The following is a 20,091-nucleotide window of genomic DNA, read 5'->3' on the forward strand; positions in this document are numbered from 1 at the left end:
TGAGAGACTTTCTGCTAGAAGGTTGAAGCTTAATGGAAAGTGGACCTTGCAACATGACAATGACCTCAACATTCTGTTAAATCCATCAAGGAGTGGCTGGGGGGGGGGACTTTTTTTTTTCTAGAATGGTTAAATTAAAGCCTGGATCTAAATCTCATTAAATTGGTAGGGGTGCTTTGAAATGTGCTGTGCATGCAAGAAACTCCTGAGACATCACATAGCTGAAGAAAATTCAGCATGAAGCAGAGGGAAAAAATTCTAGTTGAAGTCAGAGATTGTTAGACCATTATAAAGAAAGGCCTACTTGAGGTATTATTCTTGCCAAAGGGGACAAAACCAATTATTAGAGCCAAGGGTGTACTTCTTTTTTCTACAAAAGAAAATAGAATATCTGTTTATTTTTGTTGAATAAATTATTGAAAGTCAGTTTTCTCCTAAATGCCATTGAAGATTTTACCTAGCCTGGTAATGAAATGTTTGGAAACTCACAAGTCCAGAAGACGAACCTTCACTCTTATCCTACACCCGAGCTACATATATTTGCTACTATTGCAAGTCAATTTTCATACTTTCTGTCAATTAGTCATATACTGCTTGAATAAAGATAAAATAGCATATGTCCACATATGTTAAAAAGAAACAAACTTTACATGGGGTGAACTTACTTGTTCACATGACTATATACTGTATAAGCTCCCCCTTAAGTGTAGGTAGTCTTCAGGCCTCTAGCAGCAACGCTATTTTTTTTAAAGAGAATATGCAGAAAAAAGGAAGCCATACTTGCATAGTTTCCACATAATAGCACTATCAGTCCCTTGAAATTGCTTTGCCAGCTTCTGGTGTAACTGACACACCCATTTTAGTTGTAGGTGGAAGGTAACAGTGGACATGCCATACCAAAGTGATATTGCTCAATCCACGCTACACCTTTAGTACACAAAGAGGCTGTTAGATTAGGATATTGCAACTCTTGTATCACAGGCATGTGTAACCCAGAGTCAGAAATTTCCAGGTAGAACTTTGAAATGATACGATTTCCATAGAAATATTTGTGGTGCTAATGATTTAATACAGATAATGTTTATATAATTACAGACAATATATTCATCTTAGTGTCTGTATAAGGTGAACAAGTGCTTTGCAGGAGGTGCATAGGGACGACAAAGCAGTGCATTTAGGAGCAGGAGAAGCTATTCTAAAGACACGTTTGGCAAAAACCTAAGAGAATTAGCAGTACAACCTCCATAGAGCAAAACTTCATTTTCCAGTTGTCCTAGGATTTTTTTTTTATTTAGAACATTTATGTTCTCTTAGAGCAAAACCCTTCTAAAGATGACCTCTAGTAACCTTAGTAACTGGAACCATTTTTGAAGCATACCAAAATAAAAAAAGATAGATCCAGGTTACAGTTCAGAACCAACATAAGAAAATGTGGTTTTGAGGAACTCAAAGCCCAGTGTGCAGCTAGATTAATAAAAAAATAGAATGTTGCGAATAATATCTTACCTTATGTGTCTGAATCTTTTTGCTTTCCTAGAATAATCTGCTGAACAAAACTCTGATTTATATTATTCTAATATCTTTTTTTTTATTGAAAGTTTTTGAATTTTACAAAATAAATCCCTTCCCCAAACCCCCCACCCTCCCATACCCTCCCCCTTCTCCCCAAACCTCCCATACCCTCCCTCAACCTTCCCAGAGCTGAGTACAGGCTTAATTAAAATTTTTCAAAAAAGATAAGAGATAAAAAAAATTAAAACACATATAAATCCTGAACAAATCTAAATACCTTAAATTAAACAAATTGTCTTCTCTAAAAGATAATAATTACAAGCTTTAGACACATATTATGATATACTCTAAATCTTTTCTAATATTGTAGTTATATTATTACCCATCATTCTATAAAGAATCACCAAAACACCAATTTAAACATTACTTTCTTTAAATATCTATACCTACATTATAAAATCTAATCTAATCTCCCTCTTTCTTTACTCTAAAACACAAAAATAAGCATATAAACATTCATTATACCATTAGGACTGGATACTCATTTAATTAATTAAACTAAATACTTATATTTAAACTTCTTATCTAAAATTTAATTAAACAAATTAACTTCTCTTAAGAATAATAATAATAATAATAATAAAAAAGAAACCAATTTTTAAACAAACTATGGTATACTCTAGACCCTTTTCATATCATTTATATTATTATCCATCATTTTATAATATACTCTAAACCTTTTCATGTCATACTTATATTATTATCCCAGAACACATATTTAAACATTACTTAAGACATTTTCCAAAAACATTATAAATCTTACTTCTCCCGCAATCTCAATAATCTTCTAAATACCTAAACAAAATACTTAAACTTAAACTTCTTATCTAAAATTTTCATTCAGTCTCCATAATGTCCAATAGCCGGTTGCTTCCACTATAAACACAATCCTTATCAGTCTCTCTTGCCCATAAGCATCGAAAGAATGCGTTAAAATCTGCCCTTGAAGGTCACTCCAAAAAATTTGTAAGTCCTGGTTCTCCCACAAACTCAGGAACCAATACCTGTGAAGTTTCCTCAACCTCCTTCTTCTGTTGGTCTTTCTCTTTACATTTATATGTTACTTTTTCTTTACATTTATATGTTGCACAAGTCTCAGGAACCAATACCTGTGAAGCTTCCTCAACCTTCTTTTCTTTACGTTTATATGTTGGACAAGTTGTCTTCTGGTCTTTCATCTCTTGTGGAACTTCCTTGAGCTTCTTCTGTTGATCCTTTTCTTTACAGTTATATGTTGCACAGGTTATCTTCTGCTCCTCCATCTCTACTTGTTGAGGCCTCCCATTTTTAATTAATATAGGCTCTTCAGACTGCAATTCTGGCATTAAAGGTTGCTCCAAAGAATTTATAAATCCTACTTCTCCCGCAGATTCAGGAACCAATACTTGTGGAACTTCCTTAAACTTCTTCTGTTGATCCTTTTCTTTACAATTATATGTTGCACAGGTTGTCTTCTGCTCCTCCATCTCTAATTGTTGAGGCCCCTCAAACTGAAGTTTCCCAATTTTCATAAATCTAAGCACTTCTGACTGCAATTCTGCCTTTTTTTCTTCCAAAGCTTTAAACATGGTAGGTGACGATGAGCATACCCCCAGGACCGAAGTATAAAAATCTTTTGCTTTAGAAACAGTATTAAGACTATAACGTATCCCCAGGTAGCTCACCACCATTCCAGTCGGAACATCCCATCTAAACAAAATTTGTCTCTTTTTAAGTTCGTCTGCTAAAAAAGCAAACTCCTTTCTTCTTCTTAAAATTTTTGGTGGGATCTCCTTTAAAATTATAACATCTTGTGAAGCAATTTGAAACCTCTTCTTATAAAAAGCTTGTATAATTTCATTGCGCAGGGATCTTTTCCCAAAGTAAATTACCACATCTCTTGGCAAATTCTTTTGCTCTGCCACCACAGAGTTAACTCTAAATGTCTGATCAATTCCACTAAGTATTTCCTCTTCTTCTCTATTCAGAATCACAGCAAAGTCCTTTGCCACCATCTCTCTCAAATCTCCTTGCACAGAATCATGTAAACCTCTGATTCTTAAGGCATATTCCATTTGTTTATATTGAAGCATAAGAATCTCATCTTGAAAGTTTTTCATCTCTTTTTCCATAGTTTCAAATTTTTCCTCCATCAATTCCACTTTTTCTACTACCTCTTCTACACGAGAGTTCAACTTTTCAAGAACAGAGGCAACTCCTTTTAAAGTCAAAACTATCTCTTGCCTCAAAGTCTTATTATTTTCCTCTAAAATCTCTTTCATTTCTCCCCTAATTTGAAGTATAACATCCCCCATCATATCTTGCAAGTCCTTCACCATTATTGACTGTGGCAAGGAAGAAGGTGAAGCTATTAATTTAGGTTGTTGCCCTGATGATAACACCGAAGAAGAAGCCACCTTGGAAGCTGTAGAGATTACTGGACGCTTTGGAGCCATCTTAAAAAAACTTTACTCCTTCTTAAAAATTGCAAGAATTAAGCAAAAAAATAAGAAATTAACTCCATAAATTCAAAAAAAAAAATCCTTCAAGAGGGGATCATTATGATAAAAAGAAAGGAGTCCAAAAAAAAAGAAAAAGGAGAAGAAAAAAAATAATTAAATAGAAAAAATCCATTCCATTTTTTAAAAGTACCGAAAAGTACAAAAAACAAAACACGAAAATTAAACAAAAATAATAATGCTAACACTCCATTCCAATCATAAAAAAAACAAAAAAGAAAAAAGGAAAGGGAAAAAAAGAAACACCAAAAAGCCTGCTGGTCACCATTCTAGCTTCCGAAAAAAAAAAAAAAAAACACCGAGAGGCTTGCTGATCGCCATTTTACTTTCCCTTTCAACAAAGGGAAAAAAAAAATAAAAAGAGGGAGTATAAAAGTAAAAACAAGTCTTGAAACTTAAAATCCAAATAAATCAAAGAAAGCAAAAACTAAATCCTCTACTCAGCTCTGTCCGTTTATAAAAAAAAACTCACCAGTTCGCTTTAATCACGGAGGTGGTTGCAGCGGCTTGTTTTGTCCCTAAGGACAAAAGCAGCTGGGAAGCGGAGACAGTCTGAACTCCGTGGGAGCACTCTTTTCACCCCCCCCCCCAAAAAACTTGGGGGGTGCATAAGAGGCTCTACCACTATTCAGACAACTCTCTGCCCCCCCCTTTGCCCGGGAGGGGGTTTTGAACCGCTGAACAGCTGATGTCTGCTGTTCATAGCGATTCTTACACTTACCCAGGAGGACGGCTACAAAGTAGCCGCCATCGCGCGGCAGATCCACCGGAAGCCATTATTCTAATATCTTAAAACTAATAATATATTTCTAAAACTTGGATTATTTCTCATAGAAGTGCTGGAGAATTAGGCATCTAGCATCAGAAGACTAGAGATAGTGCTCCAGTAATTCCATAATAAAAATACTACTCGTGTATCACTCTTTCTTTATTGTTAACTTTTTCTGTTCACCTTTGGTGAAAAGGCATGTAATATAAATTTTCTACCTCTGCCTCACATCTAAATGTGTGGTTCCTTTCAGGTAATACTAAACATCAAACATTGTGTCCTTAATGACTAAATTATATAGAAATGTATCTTCTGAAATAAGGAAACAGTTGATGTCTAGGATTTCCTGATAACTCCTGTGAATGCTATATTAATTTGTAAAACTGTTTCTGAGTCTCACTAGAATAAGAATTAAAGATGCATGAAGAAGTATAAATTTCTCTACTCATACTAATTATCTGATCATGAATGTTATCCCTTGGCAATGTGCAGTTTTTGTACCAGTATAGTTCACAATGGACAGACAGCTCACTAGAAATCCAGTACGAAAACTTGATACAAACTATAAAGGATACACTAAATATGAACAGATGGTTTACTTCATCCTTAAGGGGGGGGGGACCCACAAAGAAAATGATGCATTTTTTTCAAAAATGAAAATTAAGCTATTGGATCTGAGAGAGTTAATACGTTTTGGGTATGAGTAGCACTATTTTGCCCTAGAAAAACAGATAAACTGTTTAATTATGGCTCAGTTGTATTCATCTGGAATAAATGATGTTTTTATGCAGCCAAATTATAATATTCTTTATTAGGTACTGGAAGAGAAAACAGTGTTGTTGTTAAATATCTGCTTTGAATGCTGAGGTTCCCCATTGCTACCCCCCCCCCCAATCTCTGTCATCTTGAAACTTTCTGCCTCCATCATAGGCAGAAGGTTTGAATAAACCTCTGCTCCATAACAATAAAAATGGCAATCTACAATGTAAATATTTGAAGGCTGTTTAGTATGAGGCTTTTGCAATTCACAACATCTCATTGAGGCTTTCAGTGATGTTGCTGCTACCTTTTCAAGTGTATTACTGCAACCATGGGCCATAAAATTTACTTAAGCATACAATAGATGAATATTTCTGGAACCTGCAAGATATTTTGCTGTCTTTGATAGTTTGAAATATTGGTTCTGATACTGCCTCTCTATATGGATTGTTGTCTTTGCCAAGGACAAATGATAAAGGCTATTTCAATATTTGTGGACTCACTAACTAACTGAATTAGCAAATAGGGTGTATATTGTTACGTAAGAGAATTATTGCTGATTTCCTAATTGCTCAGTTAGGAAAGAGAAATCTCATGAGTATCCTTTTCACTCATTTTTCCCAAGGCTAACAAATACAGAATATTGGAGGTAGCAGTACCTAAGAAATGCTAATACATTCGTTGCACAATACAAACTTTTACTGGGAAAAGAATCAAAACTATACAATTCTCTCTATGACTGAATTGTATATGAATCTATATATCAGGGGACTTGACTTTCAAGCTTTTACTTGCCTAAAGAGCTTAATGGGTGACTCTGGGCCACCTGTCTGATCAACTGAATTCTTAGCATTTTCCTAGGGATAAGGGGAGATACACCAATATATGGGATCTTGAGCTGACAGACAAAAGCTAGGTACCATATAAATCTGATAAATAGTAACACATAGTAAGGCATAATGATATCTGAAGATCCAAATCAGACGAGAGTAGGTGGTTGTGGAAGACTTTGCTCTTAGACCTCATAGGGGTGTAATTGGGAAAAATAAGGGGAAGGAGATTTATAAATACTACTTTGAATTCCTGAATGTGCATTTTGTGTGTTATAAGGATTTCATGAAAAACACAGCAGAATATCTCTGCATTTTCTCTGTATATATGCATGTAATGTTTGCTTAACAAATATGCAACCTGCATTTCTCCCCCCCCATATTAAAATACAGTTTGAGAACTTCTGCTGTAAACTACATTTCTTCCTCAGTATTTCCTCTGAGGGAATTTCCTTTATTATTTGAATTGAACAAGGATTTTTAACTGCAGTATATTTTTAGAAGATTAATCATCTGAATTATACATAGTATTTCAGTGCTGTCACCCCATAGATTTATATAAAGATGTTTGCAATTTTATTGATTCTTTTGGAATTCTTTGCTTTCACTTTAGCCACCTGAAAGTGGCTCAAACGTGGCACTTTCATTGTTTTGCCTTAATCGTGTTTATGAATAGGAAAGCACCAATCCGTGATGTCTTATTTTCTTGTCTAGAAAGTACTGCAGCCCCAAAGAAGGCAGACTATAATAAGCCTATTCTGTTACAGCTGGATTTTGGACTTTCATCCAAATGTTTATTTTTTTCTTTTATATTTTACTTCTATTATTTTTATAAATAACTCAGGGTCATGAACATATCTAACACTACTTCCTACTCTGATTTTCCCCACAACAACAATCCTGTGTGGTGAGTTGGGTGCAGTGAAAGTGACTGGCCTGACATCATCCAGTTGGCTTTCATGGCTAGACTAGACCAAACTGGTACTAGAACTCACAGTCCCCTGGTTTCTAAATGCCTGGTTCCTTAGCCACCAGTGCAGAGGAATTGCTTAACGTACTTATCAGCAGAATTGCATTGAAAGAGGAAGGAGGATGATTGTTAATTACAGTGATCATTTCCCAAGTTTTCCGTTAAATAATCTGAATCTGATTTTATTTGTAATTTTACTTATCAATAAATTTCCTTACTGCATTTAATTAATTCTTAGTTAGCTAAATTTTTAATATCCTGCTTTTTTGTTCAGGATCAAAGTGGCATATATAGCTCAAGGCAGCCAACAACACTCTTGTAAGTAGGCTGGGCTGAGACAATGGCTGGCCCAAAGTCACCCAGTGAACTTCGATGACTGAGGATGAACTAGAACTTAACTCTCCCCAGTGGATCAAATCAAGAAAAGCTGTTTTATAATTGCTATTTTGTTTGTAGGTATTATAATCAGTTATAGTCCCTCTAATATAAATAGGATATATTTTAAAGGTTTACTGAAAAATGTAGCCTAAAATACATGACTTCAAAGAGATACCGTGCTGCTGATTTTTTTAATGTACTTGGTCATTAGCTCTGTCTGATAGAAAACATCACGTTAAGTACAGTTTAAAATGTCATTGTTGAGTCACCTGGAATGAAAATGAGAATATCTAACTTGCAATTAAGATAAGATAAGAAATGGGTAGATTAAGAGAGAGATGGCTTGCGAAATGGAAACAGCTAAGATATACTTAAATTGGGGAGGGCATGATTTGGTAATGTACTAATTATAAAACTTTTATGTTTTTCTCTGTTTCTTAATTTCAGAAGGTGCTGGCTCTCTGCCTTGGACAGGAGGTTCTGCACCAAAACCTGGCAAGCCTAAAGGGAAGAAAAAGTTTTCTTCGGTTCGGCAGAAGTTTGATGTAAGTTATTCTTATAAGAATTGGAAACACATAGCAGTTCCATTTCAGGGTCCTTGTTATCACACCAGAATACCTGGTACGCCCACAAGCATTTGTTACACTTTCCAATTTTCCCTCTTTACCAGTACAGAGTAGAGTATGGGAAAGCACGAGTAATAAAGTACATTGCTTCTAATTTGGACAACAGCCACATAGCACATATGCAATGATGCCCTAGGTTGTAGCACAGCCAGAAATATTTGCATACCTTTATTTCTCTTATTTAATGTAAGTCACTGAAAGACTTTCAGAAAAATGTGAAAGACTTTTACAATGATCTGAATGGTAATAAAAAAGATAAGGAAGATGGCATTAAAACTGAGACTTGTTTTATCCCATGCAAATGTTCATGACAGCATATAAATTAAATGAATGGCAATAAAATTAACGAAATTTGTAGCTATAGTGGGAACAGATAGAGTAATCTAACAAGCATTAACATTTGCAAAAAGTAAAGTGATTTTAACCAAAACTTGCAAATGCTTTTAAATGTGATGAGAGCTAGATGGTAATTTTAGGCAGGGAGTTTCAGAACATTATTACTTCAAAGTTCCAGGTTTTTTCCATCATGGTTTCTTTTGATTAATCTATGAATGATGTCTTCCAGAATTTAGGGTAGAATTGAGTGAATTCCCTTCATTTTTTCAGATCTAGACTAGGATCCATAGATCAAACTTGACTCTTAGTGGCTGCATAGACTTGTCCATTGGGCAGTGGCAATAATATGGATGTTGGTTGCCCATACCTTCTTAGAGCAGTCTAGGTTGGTTGAATTCTGCACCACAGAGGATAGTGGACAGGACAGCAAACTTTTATTCCTTTCCTGCCCACCTTTTTGGTTTGTTTGTTGTTTAGAGCTAGGAAGGTTGTCTAATCACTTTGATCCCTTTCAAAACTGCTTAGACAAAACCCTTGTGAAGCAGGGGCCTTTACTTTGGTGAGAACCCATAGACTAAACTGTTTTATCTCTAAAGGGGAACTTAGAAGGATTAGGTGACTAAATTCCTGACTACAGACAATTTCTCTCCCATTGAGATAAAATAGAGAAGAGGGAGACAGAGGCTTTCCTTTTGAATCTCCCCCAGAACAGCAGCTGGCAGTAGAGGAGGAAAGAAAGGAATCTAAGCATACACAAGTACACCCAACTTCCCTGGTAAATTCTTGCAAGGCACAGGAAGGAATCAAATCGATAGACTTCAAGGTTTTTAAAGGTACATCATAGGATGTAAGCTGTTCCAAGTAAAGCTGCCTTTTACAATGGACTGTTGGTGATTTTGTCAGTGCCAATGGTGTTCCAGTGGTGCTCCAGATATTTTGGGATTGCACCCAAGATGCCTACTACTTTTAATGCTATCTTTGCTTTCTTTGACCACAGTTGATCTACTGCTATTTGCAGGTCTTTCTAGTTTGTGATTTTATCCATCCTTCCTCTTCTATTCTGCTTGTCTCCAGGTACTGTAACATCCACTATCCAGACTTTTTGTCTTTTTGATTAACAATTATTAAGTCTGGGGTGTTGTCGATCTGAATTTTAAGGTCCCAGAGCACTTCTTCATTTTCTATAACTCTTGTCTATTTTGTGCTCCTACTAGTTCTTGTTTGCAGGCAAATGGTATCTTGCAGATACTCCAATGCATCATTGTTGTTAGTTTGTCATGCTGTTATTTGCAATCGTTCTATCTTCTGGCAGCACCTGATGACATTATTATGAGTATTTTATGGCCCAAAGGCCCAAATATGGTAAATACAGTACATCATTTCTTTGTGTTTCTGTAATTGTATAAAATATTTAAGTTTTTCTAGTTGGGCAGGGAATGGCTATGCAAGAGGAATTGGGCACTAAAGTAGCATTATAGTGATTTTATTTATTTATTTATCTATTTATTTATAATTTATGTGCCACCTATTTCATCAGAGATGACTCTGATTTAATTATTTCTGTTATCTCTCTGTTTAGTTTCAAGGCATTAAAACCATTATCATAAAGGGTAGAAACTGAATTTTAATTACTGTTTCAGATTTGTTTTAGTGAAGATAATAAAAAAATCTGCCTAGTCCAGATTAGCATCATGAGGGGTACTGTAATGAAATCTAATATAAAAATGATTATTTTTTAATTTTAGGCCATAGCTGAGTGATAATCAGTACATACAAATGACATAGCATTTTCCTATTTATAAATTTGTTAGTTTATCAAAATATAAAATACAAAGGAAAATAAAAATAAGGGGAAGGGGAAGAGGAAAAAAGGAAAGGGAAGAGAAAATGTGAGGTAGAAGGGGAGAAAAAGAAAAGAAAGAAAAGGCGTTGACTTCCGACTCTCTTTTAGCACAGAAGAATATAGCAATATTATAGGCTCAACTTCTTACTTTTACATATTGGTCTATACTAGCCATTTCTATAGCAACTAATCTATCTAATTGGCAAAACCAAAATCAAAGTTTCACTTTTTTCCAATCACAAGCACAAAATCCAGAAACAATTTCCAAATAGAAACATAATTAGATATATTCTTCAAATAAAGCAATCAATTTAACCATCTCTGCTTTTTCTTCCTTGCTGTGGAAATACATATATATGTGTGTGTGTGTGTGTATGTGTGTGTAATTGCACTTATTAATCTTTATAAACTATCATCATTTATATTAACAAAATTAATCTTTCAGATTCTTTAATCTTAAAGGGAAAAAAACACCTTTTTAAAATCCATTTTAAAACACTAATTTTTTCTTTAAAAACATTTTTATAATCAATAAGTTCTAGTACATCTTTTTTCAACTTCCTCTTAACATACATATTTTAAAATTCATTTTCAGTAATATTTTATAAGCTTTACAAATTACTTATTATATATGAAATAATTTTTTTCAAACCCTCTTTATAAGCACAAACAAAACACAAAACTACATTAAAGCTTTCTTCCGATTACATGGATCAAGCCAATAAAAATCCAACTAACTCCAATTAACTCATTAAATTTAAATCACTCCCAACGCTAAACTTTTCTTTAAGAATATTTATAACATCAATAAATTTTAATACACCTTTTTTAAACTTCCTCTTAATATACATACTTTCAAATATACTTTCAATAATATTTTAAAAGCTTTAGGAATTACGTAAGCATTATACAGTATATAAAGAAAAAACGCACTTTCATTAAACCTCACTTTACATTAAAACTTATAAACATAAATACATATAAATATAAAATATAAAAATTATATATATCAGACTGAGAAAAATCCATCCTAATTCCAATTAACTCATTAAGTTTAAGTCATTCTTTCCAGCTTGTCTTCATAAAATAAAATCTTTTTCTTCTCTAAAATGTCTATAAAGTAATTATAAACTTCTCTTTTTCTCAAGGATTTCTCAACCTTATTAATATGCATGAAGAAAAAATCCCAAACTTGTCCTCTTAAAAGTTGCAGATTTTCTCGGTACTCTTCTTTCAATTGTGTTGTGAGGTTTATACTTAAATTATCATAATAAAGTTTGATGACAGGTTTATATTTCAAAATTGCAGTTGAGTACTTTGCATTGTCAGCTGCTTGTGAAATTGCTCAGTGGTTTGGTAATTTTCTACATATAATTGCATCTCTGAAGCAATTTGAGTAGTTTTTATAACATTCTTAGAACACAGTTGATCTATAAAGAATTTTTCAAACACACCTCTGATGATTTGCTTAAGTCCATGCGCCATCTTCTTAGCGCTCTCTTGTGGTCAAAGTAGATTTTTTGTAAGTTACTTAAGAATTGCTGACCAATCAGAATTCATAAAAATCAGAAGGTTTTAGCCCCCTCATATCAGAGCAGACCAAGCTACAAATTACTTAAAAACACTAAAATAAAATTCACAACTTTCTCCATCAAAATTTTAAAAAAAGATACTCCACGCTTCCTTATTTTAGCTTGCCTTCAGTAGCCCTCTTTTTTGTCATTTAACAATAAAGAAGGCCGCCAAATGGCTCATCTTCAAAAAGGAATAACAGGCTGTGACTGAAGAGACCGTCTTTTAGTTTAAGAAAAATAATAATCCCTAAAAGTGATTAAAAAAAGAAAGGCACAACTTGTTGTCTGTTTGAAAAGTAAATTCCAAAATGACTGCTTTTTCACCAACAAAATGATAGGAGCTCCGCCCGCCCAGCTGTTCACCAACTCACTCCAAAGGACAACTCCTGAAGCTACCTTGCAGACAGTTGCTGTATGGAGGATCTTATGGGGTGATTCTGGAACTCTTCCTAACCCAGGAGAGTCATATAAACTAAAGGAAAGGCAATTCCTTCTGTTAGTAAATTGAAAAAGCGACAGTCCAGAGGGAGTCCCAGAGAGCCCTTCCTGGGCGTATTGTCAGCTGGCCATCTTCACCGGAGGTCACAACATTTTGATTCTGAATGTTGTTGTCTAGAGATAATGGAACCTTTTGTTTGTTCGTTTGTTTTTTTACAGCACCGGTTCCAGCCCCAGAATCCCTTGTCTGGAGCTCAGCAGTTTGTGGCGAAAGATCCCCAGGAAGATGATGACCTGAAGCTTTGTTCACACACAATGATGCTTCCCACTTGGGGCCAACTCGAGGGAAGGATGATTGTCACTGCTTTTGAGCATGGCTTGGATAATGTCACTGAAGAAGCAGTTACAGTTGTTGTCTATGCCGTAGAGGTGAGATTGCACACAATGACAATTCTAGTCATGAATACTCAGATACAGTACCTTGTATATGATGTGAAGTTTAGCATTGATTATCTGCCTTTCTAAAAATATGAGCAAAAAGAATATACATATTACAAGAAAACAGACCTATGAAAACTATTTTGTCTGCTTATTAATATTAATTTGGGGGATTTGTTTTCCACATATGGCCATGATTGAATACTTTCTTGTTGTAAGAATATGTAGGCAAAGTAAGATTGCACTATTTAAGGAACAAAAGTATGGGCTAACTTAAATTTGATTTGCCTGTCTGTTTTCTTGGGAAATTTTATTTTTGCTTTTAAAGAAAGTTTTTGTTTTTATCACTTTATGCTTTATCTGAAGTTCAGTTGAGATCAATATTATAAACAGACAAGCTCTTTTCCCCTATGGCTTCTTTATTTTGTGATTTATTTCCTCTTACTTACAATTCAGAATCTTAGAGAACGACAGTGCCTCATATAACCTTTTAAAAGAACTTTTTTTTAGTTTATTTATTAGACAGCTGGCTTAGAGTCACTCAGCTGGTTTTCACACCTAAGGCAGGATTAAAACTCAATATCCTGCTTTTTAGGCCAACACCTTAACCACTATATCAGACTGACTCTGTTATAACAACACTCTGCAGAATGCAGAATCCAAAAAAATGTTATGTGATGATATCACCTGTCTTTTCTATTCATATGTGAAATGTACAGTTTGAAGGGGCCCATCTAACTTTTTCATCAAAATGAATAATTCTGGAAAATTTCTTCAAGGACTTTTGGAAATGACCCCTGGAGGCTAAGAAAGAGATGACAGACTATGTTGCTGGTTTAGCACCTCTTGATGTTCTGACCAGAACCTTGATGTCACCTCTCTTCCTTTATTCTTGAAAGAGGCAAATAAGAAGAAAGAGATGTGGCCATTCTTAATTCTCACTTGTTTCCAGGTGCAGGAGTTAATAATTTTGACATTTAGAATTTCTGACAACATATTCTTGCTAAATTATTTACCTTACCAATGTAAGTTTCCCACAAATGAATAAAATCTGCAAAACATAGATTTTGTCTGTGTTTTTTGATTGCAGGATTCAGACAAATTTAATCCACAAATATTTGTATATTTAGTTCTTTGCAACGTCTTTTATTAGCTCCTCGCATGCAGGTTGTTGCTAGTTGGACACTTGACAGAATCACCTTTTGAGTCAACTTGAGTACCTCATTGACTATAGTTGGATCTTATAGATCTAAGGGAACAAGATGGGTGTCCAGAGGTTAAATGAGAGCAAGCCATCATCCAAATAAAGGGCTTTCACAGTGGAGCTATACCTGGGGATAGGCAAGGATTCCAGATTGATGACCAGAAGCAAGGAGGAATCCATGCAGTGGCCTTTATGTTGCAATCTTCATAGTATAAGCATTGGTTAATATGCTTGGCAACACTGTATACTTCAGGAGGTTGTTTTTTTTTGCAAGCAATAAATAGACATTTCTTTCTCTGCAGAAGCATCTTAAGGATATCCTTAGCTCTGTAATATCAAGAAGAAAGGCTTACCGTGTGAGGGACGGTCACTTCAAATATGCCTTTGGAAGCAATGTCAATCCACAGCCGTATCTGAAGAATAGTGTCATTGCTTACAATAACTTAACTGAGTGGTAAGGATTTGCTTAATACTAATGCAGCATAAGAGAGAAGTTGAGAATATGAAACTTTTAACAGAAACACCTACATGTCCTAATATTCAGAAGTTTTGAAAAAATGAGAAATTGACCAATCTAGGCATTACTTACTAAGCAACAAATTTTCTGGGACCGTATTTATTGGGAAACCAATAGTCATGCAGGTAATATAAAAGATGAACTATAGATTTAAATCTAGTTCTGCTGCAATATTTTGTATATTAATGTTACAGTTGCTCTTTGTTTTGGGGTTTGTAAAACTTTTGTTATACATTTGTGCTGTTGGACCAAGTATTATCACACGTTATATTTCATAAAGAGCCTGGTGGTGCAGTGGTTAGAATGCATTTTTTCAGGACAACTCTGCCCACAGCCTGGAGCTTGATCCTGATGGGCCTTCTATCTTTCTAAGGTCAGTAAAATGAGGACCCAGATTGTTGGGGGCAATATGCTGACTGTGTAAACTGCTTAGAGAGGGCTGTAAAACACTATGGAGTGGTATAAAAGTTTAAGTGCTATTGCCTTTGAATTATATAATCATGAAGAAAAGTTATGCTTCTCCTGAATTAGGTACTATATTTCCTACCTTTTAATTTTTGTATTATTTATTTTAGATCACTTGGTTTTGTGCATAGATAAGGAACCATAACCTAGATCCATGGTGGCGAACCTATGACACGCGTGCCACAGGTGGCACAGAGAGCCCTCTCTGTGGGCATGCGTGCCATTGCCCCAGTCCTAGGACTTCAGCTGGGTTTTATAAAACCTTTTCACTTTAGGCCTCCGCTGCCATGTGCAAAAAAAAAAAAAAAAAAAAAATTCAATCAATCAATTTCAACTTCTCGCAGGAAAAAAAAAGATCTCGCAAAGTTGGAATTGATTGATTGAACTTTTTAGTCCCACCCAGTCTACCGTTACCACTGCAGCCATGCCCACCCAATGGGCCACGCTCACCTGGTACCCAATGATACATAAGTGGGTTTTGGGTTGCAATTTGGGCACTCAGTCTCTAAAAGGTTTGCCATCACTGACCTACTGTAGGTTATCCCTAACCTTCATACCATTTTGATAATTGTAAATATTTTCATAGTGTGCATAATATTTGCTTTAGGTTTTGTTGAAAAATGCCAGTGCTTTTTTTCTATAAAAAAAAAAAAAAAAGGTGCCGGAACTCACACACATCATACAACCCGCCTTGCCTACCCTACAGGGTTCCATCCCAAAAAGGTGCCAGAACTCCGTTCTGGGTGTTCTATGAGAAAAAAAGCCCTGAAAAATGCTATCACTAAATGCTATTCCAAAGTTTCATTTTTATCCAAATGTAGCCTAATCTTATACAACATTATTCAGACCAGAAGTTGCACATGACCTTCAAGTGACCTGCTGGGGGCTATATGCGAATTCACATTTCTGATATTCAGAACAGAACCTGAGCCAGCAATGGGAAGAAGAATAAAAGTGGACTCTTCTTTTTCCCATCATAGGATGCCAAATCCATTTTTCTCCAACTTGTTCCTTTTCCTAGCCCTCCTACCTGCTTGGCTCCCCCACCTGGTCAAAACCTCGCTTCCCATCTACCACCTGACGATGCAGAGCAACAAGCAGCCCTCCTTTTGGCCTGTTCTGGGGACACCTCACCAGCAACTCTGTCCCCAGTGAACATGTATGATCTCTTTGAGGCACTGCAGGTAACTTTCACAGATTACGTATTTTAATTTCAGTTGCTACTCTCCTGATGGAGATGTTCTTCGACTAAGAAGTTACTTCCAAATAATGGGGGTATAGGAAAGAATAGCCAGAAAGAAAATAAATACCGTAAATGCCGGCGTATAAGGCGACTTCCGCGAGCGCTGAAATCGGCACCAAAGACGGGGGTCGTCTTATACGCCGAGTCGTCTTATACGCCGGAAATACTGGTAGTTTCCGGTGTATAAGACGACGTTCTAGGAATGCGGCCGGGCTATAAAGATGGGGGTCGTCTTATACGCCGGGTCGCCTTGTACCCAGCATTTACGGTAGCTTGTTTTCTATTTATTCTTAAATAGCTTCATGGTATTTTACAAGAACATAGCATAGTGAATTGTCTAGAAGTAACATAACTTTAATCTCAATAAGAACATAATTCAATTCAAATTTGTAAATCACATTTTCAAAACAGTTATAACAAATTAATAAACAATATTCCGGATACCTCTGATAGTCGTCACTTAGCTAGTTTTTTTTTATAAATTTCAGGTTTTACTGGAAGAGAGAAATTTTCAAACCTAGTTATACTGATATTCATATTGTATAATGTTTGCATGATATTTGTAATGTATTACAATTCAATCTAAATTATGAACTGTAAAGAAATGTGGATACATTTCTTGAAAAATTAAGTCATGTTATGCAAAGCATCTGCCATATAAAATATGTATCTATACCAGTGAACTCCATTTGTATCCAGATACATTCTGGAAAGACTGGTATAATGCTCTATATTGTTTGGCCCAATAAAGTAAATGTGATTATTTGGGGCTAATATGGAAAATTCTAGCACTGATCTCCCCCTGTAACATTGCCTATCAATTATACAATTACTCTACTGCAGCTCCTGATGTTTGTTTTGTATGCTCTAAATAATTTCCCCTCTTTTTCCTCTGGGCAGTTAACTAATGTCTCATTGAGATCAGGTGAGCCTGAGGAAGCAAGTGAGAAAGGTTCATTGATTTGCTTGAAATGCTTCTGTGTTAATAATAATATTAGATATCCAAAATGTTCATCTGTTTCCCTCCCCCATCTGTTTATTACAAGGTTATATGCTGTACATCTATGAACATATGATCACTAGTTACTATTTGTGAATGTGGACATTTAAGATAATAATTTGTGGCCAGTAAGATTTTCACTTGTGTACTTGCAGATCCACCGGGAAGTGGTCCCTGCCCATACTGTTTATGCCCTCAACATTGAAAGGATCATTCTGAAACTCTGGCATCCAAACCACGAGGAGCTTCAGCAAGACAAAATCCATCGGCAGATGTTGGCTGCAAAGGAAGGCCTCCTAATGTGCTAAGATTGTTTCCAGTGCTGACTTTGGTCTGGCATTTTGACTTTAGAATCTCAACATTTGTGTTATTTTATGAGCGCAGAAGCGTGAACATGTTTCCCATGGAAATATGACTCAAACTGAAGAGCATTTAAGGGTAAAACAAAGCCTTGACTGCTTAGAAGATTGACTACTTTGCTGATAACTTTGAACAAACTGAATATCATTAATTCTGAAACATCTTTCTGTTCCATTGGAAAATGGATATTGCAGCAAAAACTACATTTTTGTTTTTATTCTGTCCTTAATATATAAGATGATGCTCTGTCAATATCTGCAGGGAAAAGATAAAGTTCCTACAGTTGCCAGATACGTAAGTCATCTAAGCTACTGCTTTGGGTTGTTTTTACAAACATATACATTGTAAATATACTGAACAAAACATTGTTTTGTTGGTAATTGTATAATTTGGATTTATTACATATTGGAGAAGTCCTGATTCATTAAAATAAACTTTGTTGCAAGACAATTTTCAATTATAAAAATAATTCATTTTTTTTTTTACAAAAACAGCAATATTTAAATCTGGGAAAGAGCTTAAAATATATAATTATCTTTTTAAGTATATTTTGCCTCTCTGGATGTCAAAAATAACCAAGTTGTTTGCTTAGTTATCCTTCGACAGAATTCATAACTCTTTAAAAGTGAATCTCTTCACCCTACATAATGTTTCACAGCAGAAATACAGAATAGAGATTTTTTTTTTATTTGTGATTCAGCAGTATTTTGCAATATATCTAAATGAGGTAAAGACTTGCCAAACGGAATGGTGAAAAGTTCCTTAGCCACAAATGGTAGCTTCACAAAACCCAGAACTAGTTGGGGTTGTACCACAGGAAGCATGTTTTTTGTTCTGCAGATCTGTCTAGAGCAGGAGTAGGCAACCCAAAACACTCAAAGAGCCACTTGGACCCGTTTCCCACCAAAAACAAAACACCGGGAGCCGCAAAACCCTTTTGATATCTAAAATGAAGATAACACTGCATATATCCTTTTTTACCTTTATTATAGGTGTGTGTGTGTGTGTGTGTATGTATGTGTATATGTGTATATTAAAAATAAAAGTAAAAATATGACATTAAAAATAAAAGTAAAAATATGACTCTTGGGAATATCCATACTATTAAAACAATGATCACCAGGAGAATGCTTTAAGAGAATAAAATTACATACACACAAAGGTAAAAAAAAGGATATATGCAGTGTTATCTTCATTTTAGATGTCAAAAGGGTCTCTCTCTCTCTCTCTGTCTCTCTCTCTCCCTCCCTCTCTATCTGCCCTTGGTCTGCCACTCCTCTTCCCCCACTCTCTTTCTCTCTCTCTTTCCTCTCTCTCTCTCTCTTTCTCCCTCCCCCCCCTCTCTCTTTCTCTCCCTCTCTTTCTGCTGCTCACCTGGCAAGCTTCAAGCTTGTTGTCCAACAAGCTCAGGGGTAAGCAACCTATCTGCTGCTCACCTGGCAAGCTTCAAGCAACCTCGTCTCTTTTATGACTCATGGACTTCAACTCCCAGAATTCCTGAGTCAGCCTAGCTGGGCTAGCTAGCTCTCTCCTGCCCTTCCTGCTTCCTGCAGAGACGCAGCAAAGGGAGGAGCTCCGCCCAGTAAGCTTTTCAGCTCCTCGGAGAACACTGTGAGTGCACGCTCTTTTACACATACACATACACATACATACAAAAACACACAGAGAGAGAGAGAGAGAGAAAAGCAGGGAAGCGCAATTGCCTCTCTCTGTCTCTGTCTCTCTGCAAAGACAGAGGAGGCTGGGAGCCACAGGGGAAGGCTCAAAGAGCCGCATGCGGCTCGGGAGCCGCAGGTTGCCGACCTGTGCTCTAGAGGGTGCCTGAGTCTCCAGTGCAAAGAAAAATTTCCACTTATTTCTTACAAATAAATAATAGAAATAAATCAAAAACTGTTTGATTTTACAAATCTCTCGCACAGTGAAGATCGCAGCAGAAGAACATTCATCTTGAATCTGTTGGTCATTTTCTTCAGTGAAAGTGAGAAGAGGGGGTTACATAGGGAGGAATTATTGCCATACAGAATAATTTGAATAAGTTCTATACTAAAGGGACTTACAGTAGAAGAAATACAAGGAAGGTGATTTTCTGTCAATTCTAAAAGAAGAGAGTGCAAACATAGCCAATAAATGAACTTAATGGTCGATTCATTCCTGTAAGCATGATTCTTCATTACTCAGATGCTTAAAAGAACTTGCAGCACAGACTGTTCATCAAACCTCTCTTCAATAATTGAAAAGGAAGTATTCCATTTCAGGAGCAAAAGATCAGAT

At 35.6% G+C, this 20,091-nt stretch overlaps 1 protein-coding gene across 1 annotated transcript in view; it reads left to right on the forward strand.

Annotated features, from left to right (window-relative positions):
- Positions 1 to 18,286, forward strand: part of TADA1 (transcriptional adaptor 1) — a 29,939-nt gene extending 11,653 nt beyond the window's left edge. The window contains exons 4-8 of the mRNA XM_039348965.1: positions 8,224 to 8,321; positions 12,813 to 13,022; positions 14,538 to 14,689; positions 16,239 to 16,401; positions 17,616 to 18,286. Of these exons, the coding sequence (XP_039204899.1) occupies positions 8,224 to 8,321; positions 12,813 to 13,022; positions 14,538 to 14,689; positions 16,239 to 16,401; positions 17,616 to 17,768 (776 nt within the window). The 3' untranslated portion in view covers positions 17,769 to 18,286. The remainder of the gene's footprint in view (positions 1 to 8,223; positions 8,322 to 12,812; positions 13,023 to 14,537; positions 14,690 to 16,238; positions 16,402 to 17,615) is intronic.
- The last annotated feature ends 1,805 nt before the right edge of the window (positions 18,287 to 20,091 follow it).

The sequence above is a fragment of the Crotalus tigris genome, unplaced genomic scaffold (assembly GCF_016545835.1).
Source record: "Crotalus tigris isolate CLP2741 ecotype Arizona unplaced genomic scaffold, ASM1654583v1 scf7180000018217.1405312, whole genome shotgun sequence".
Taxonomy (NCBI): domain Eukaryota; kingdom Metazoa; phylum Chordata; class Lepidosauria; order Squamata; family Viperidae; genus Crotalus; species Crotalus tigris.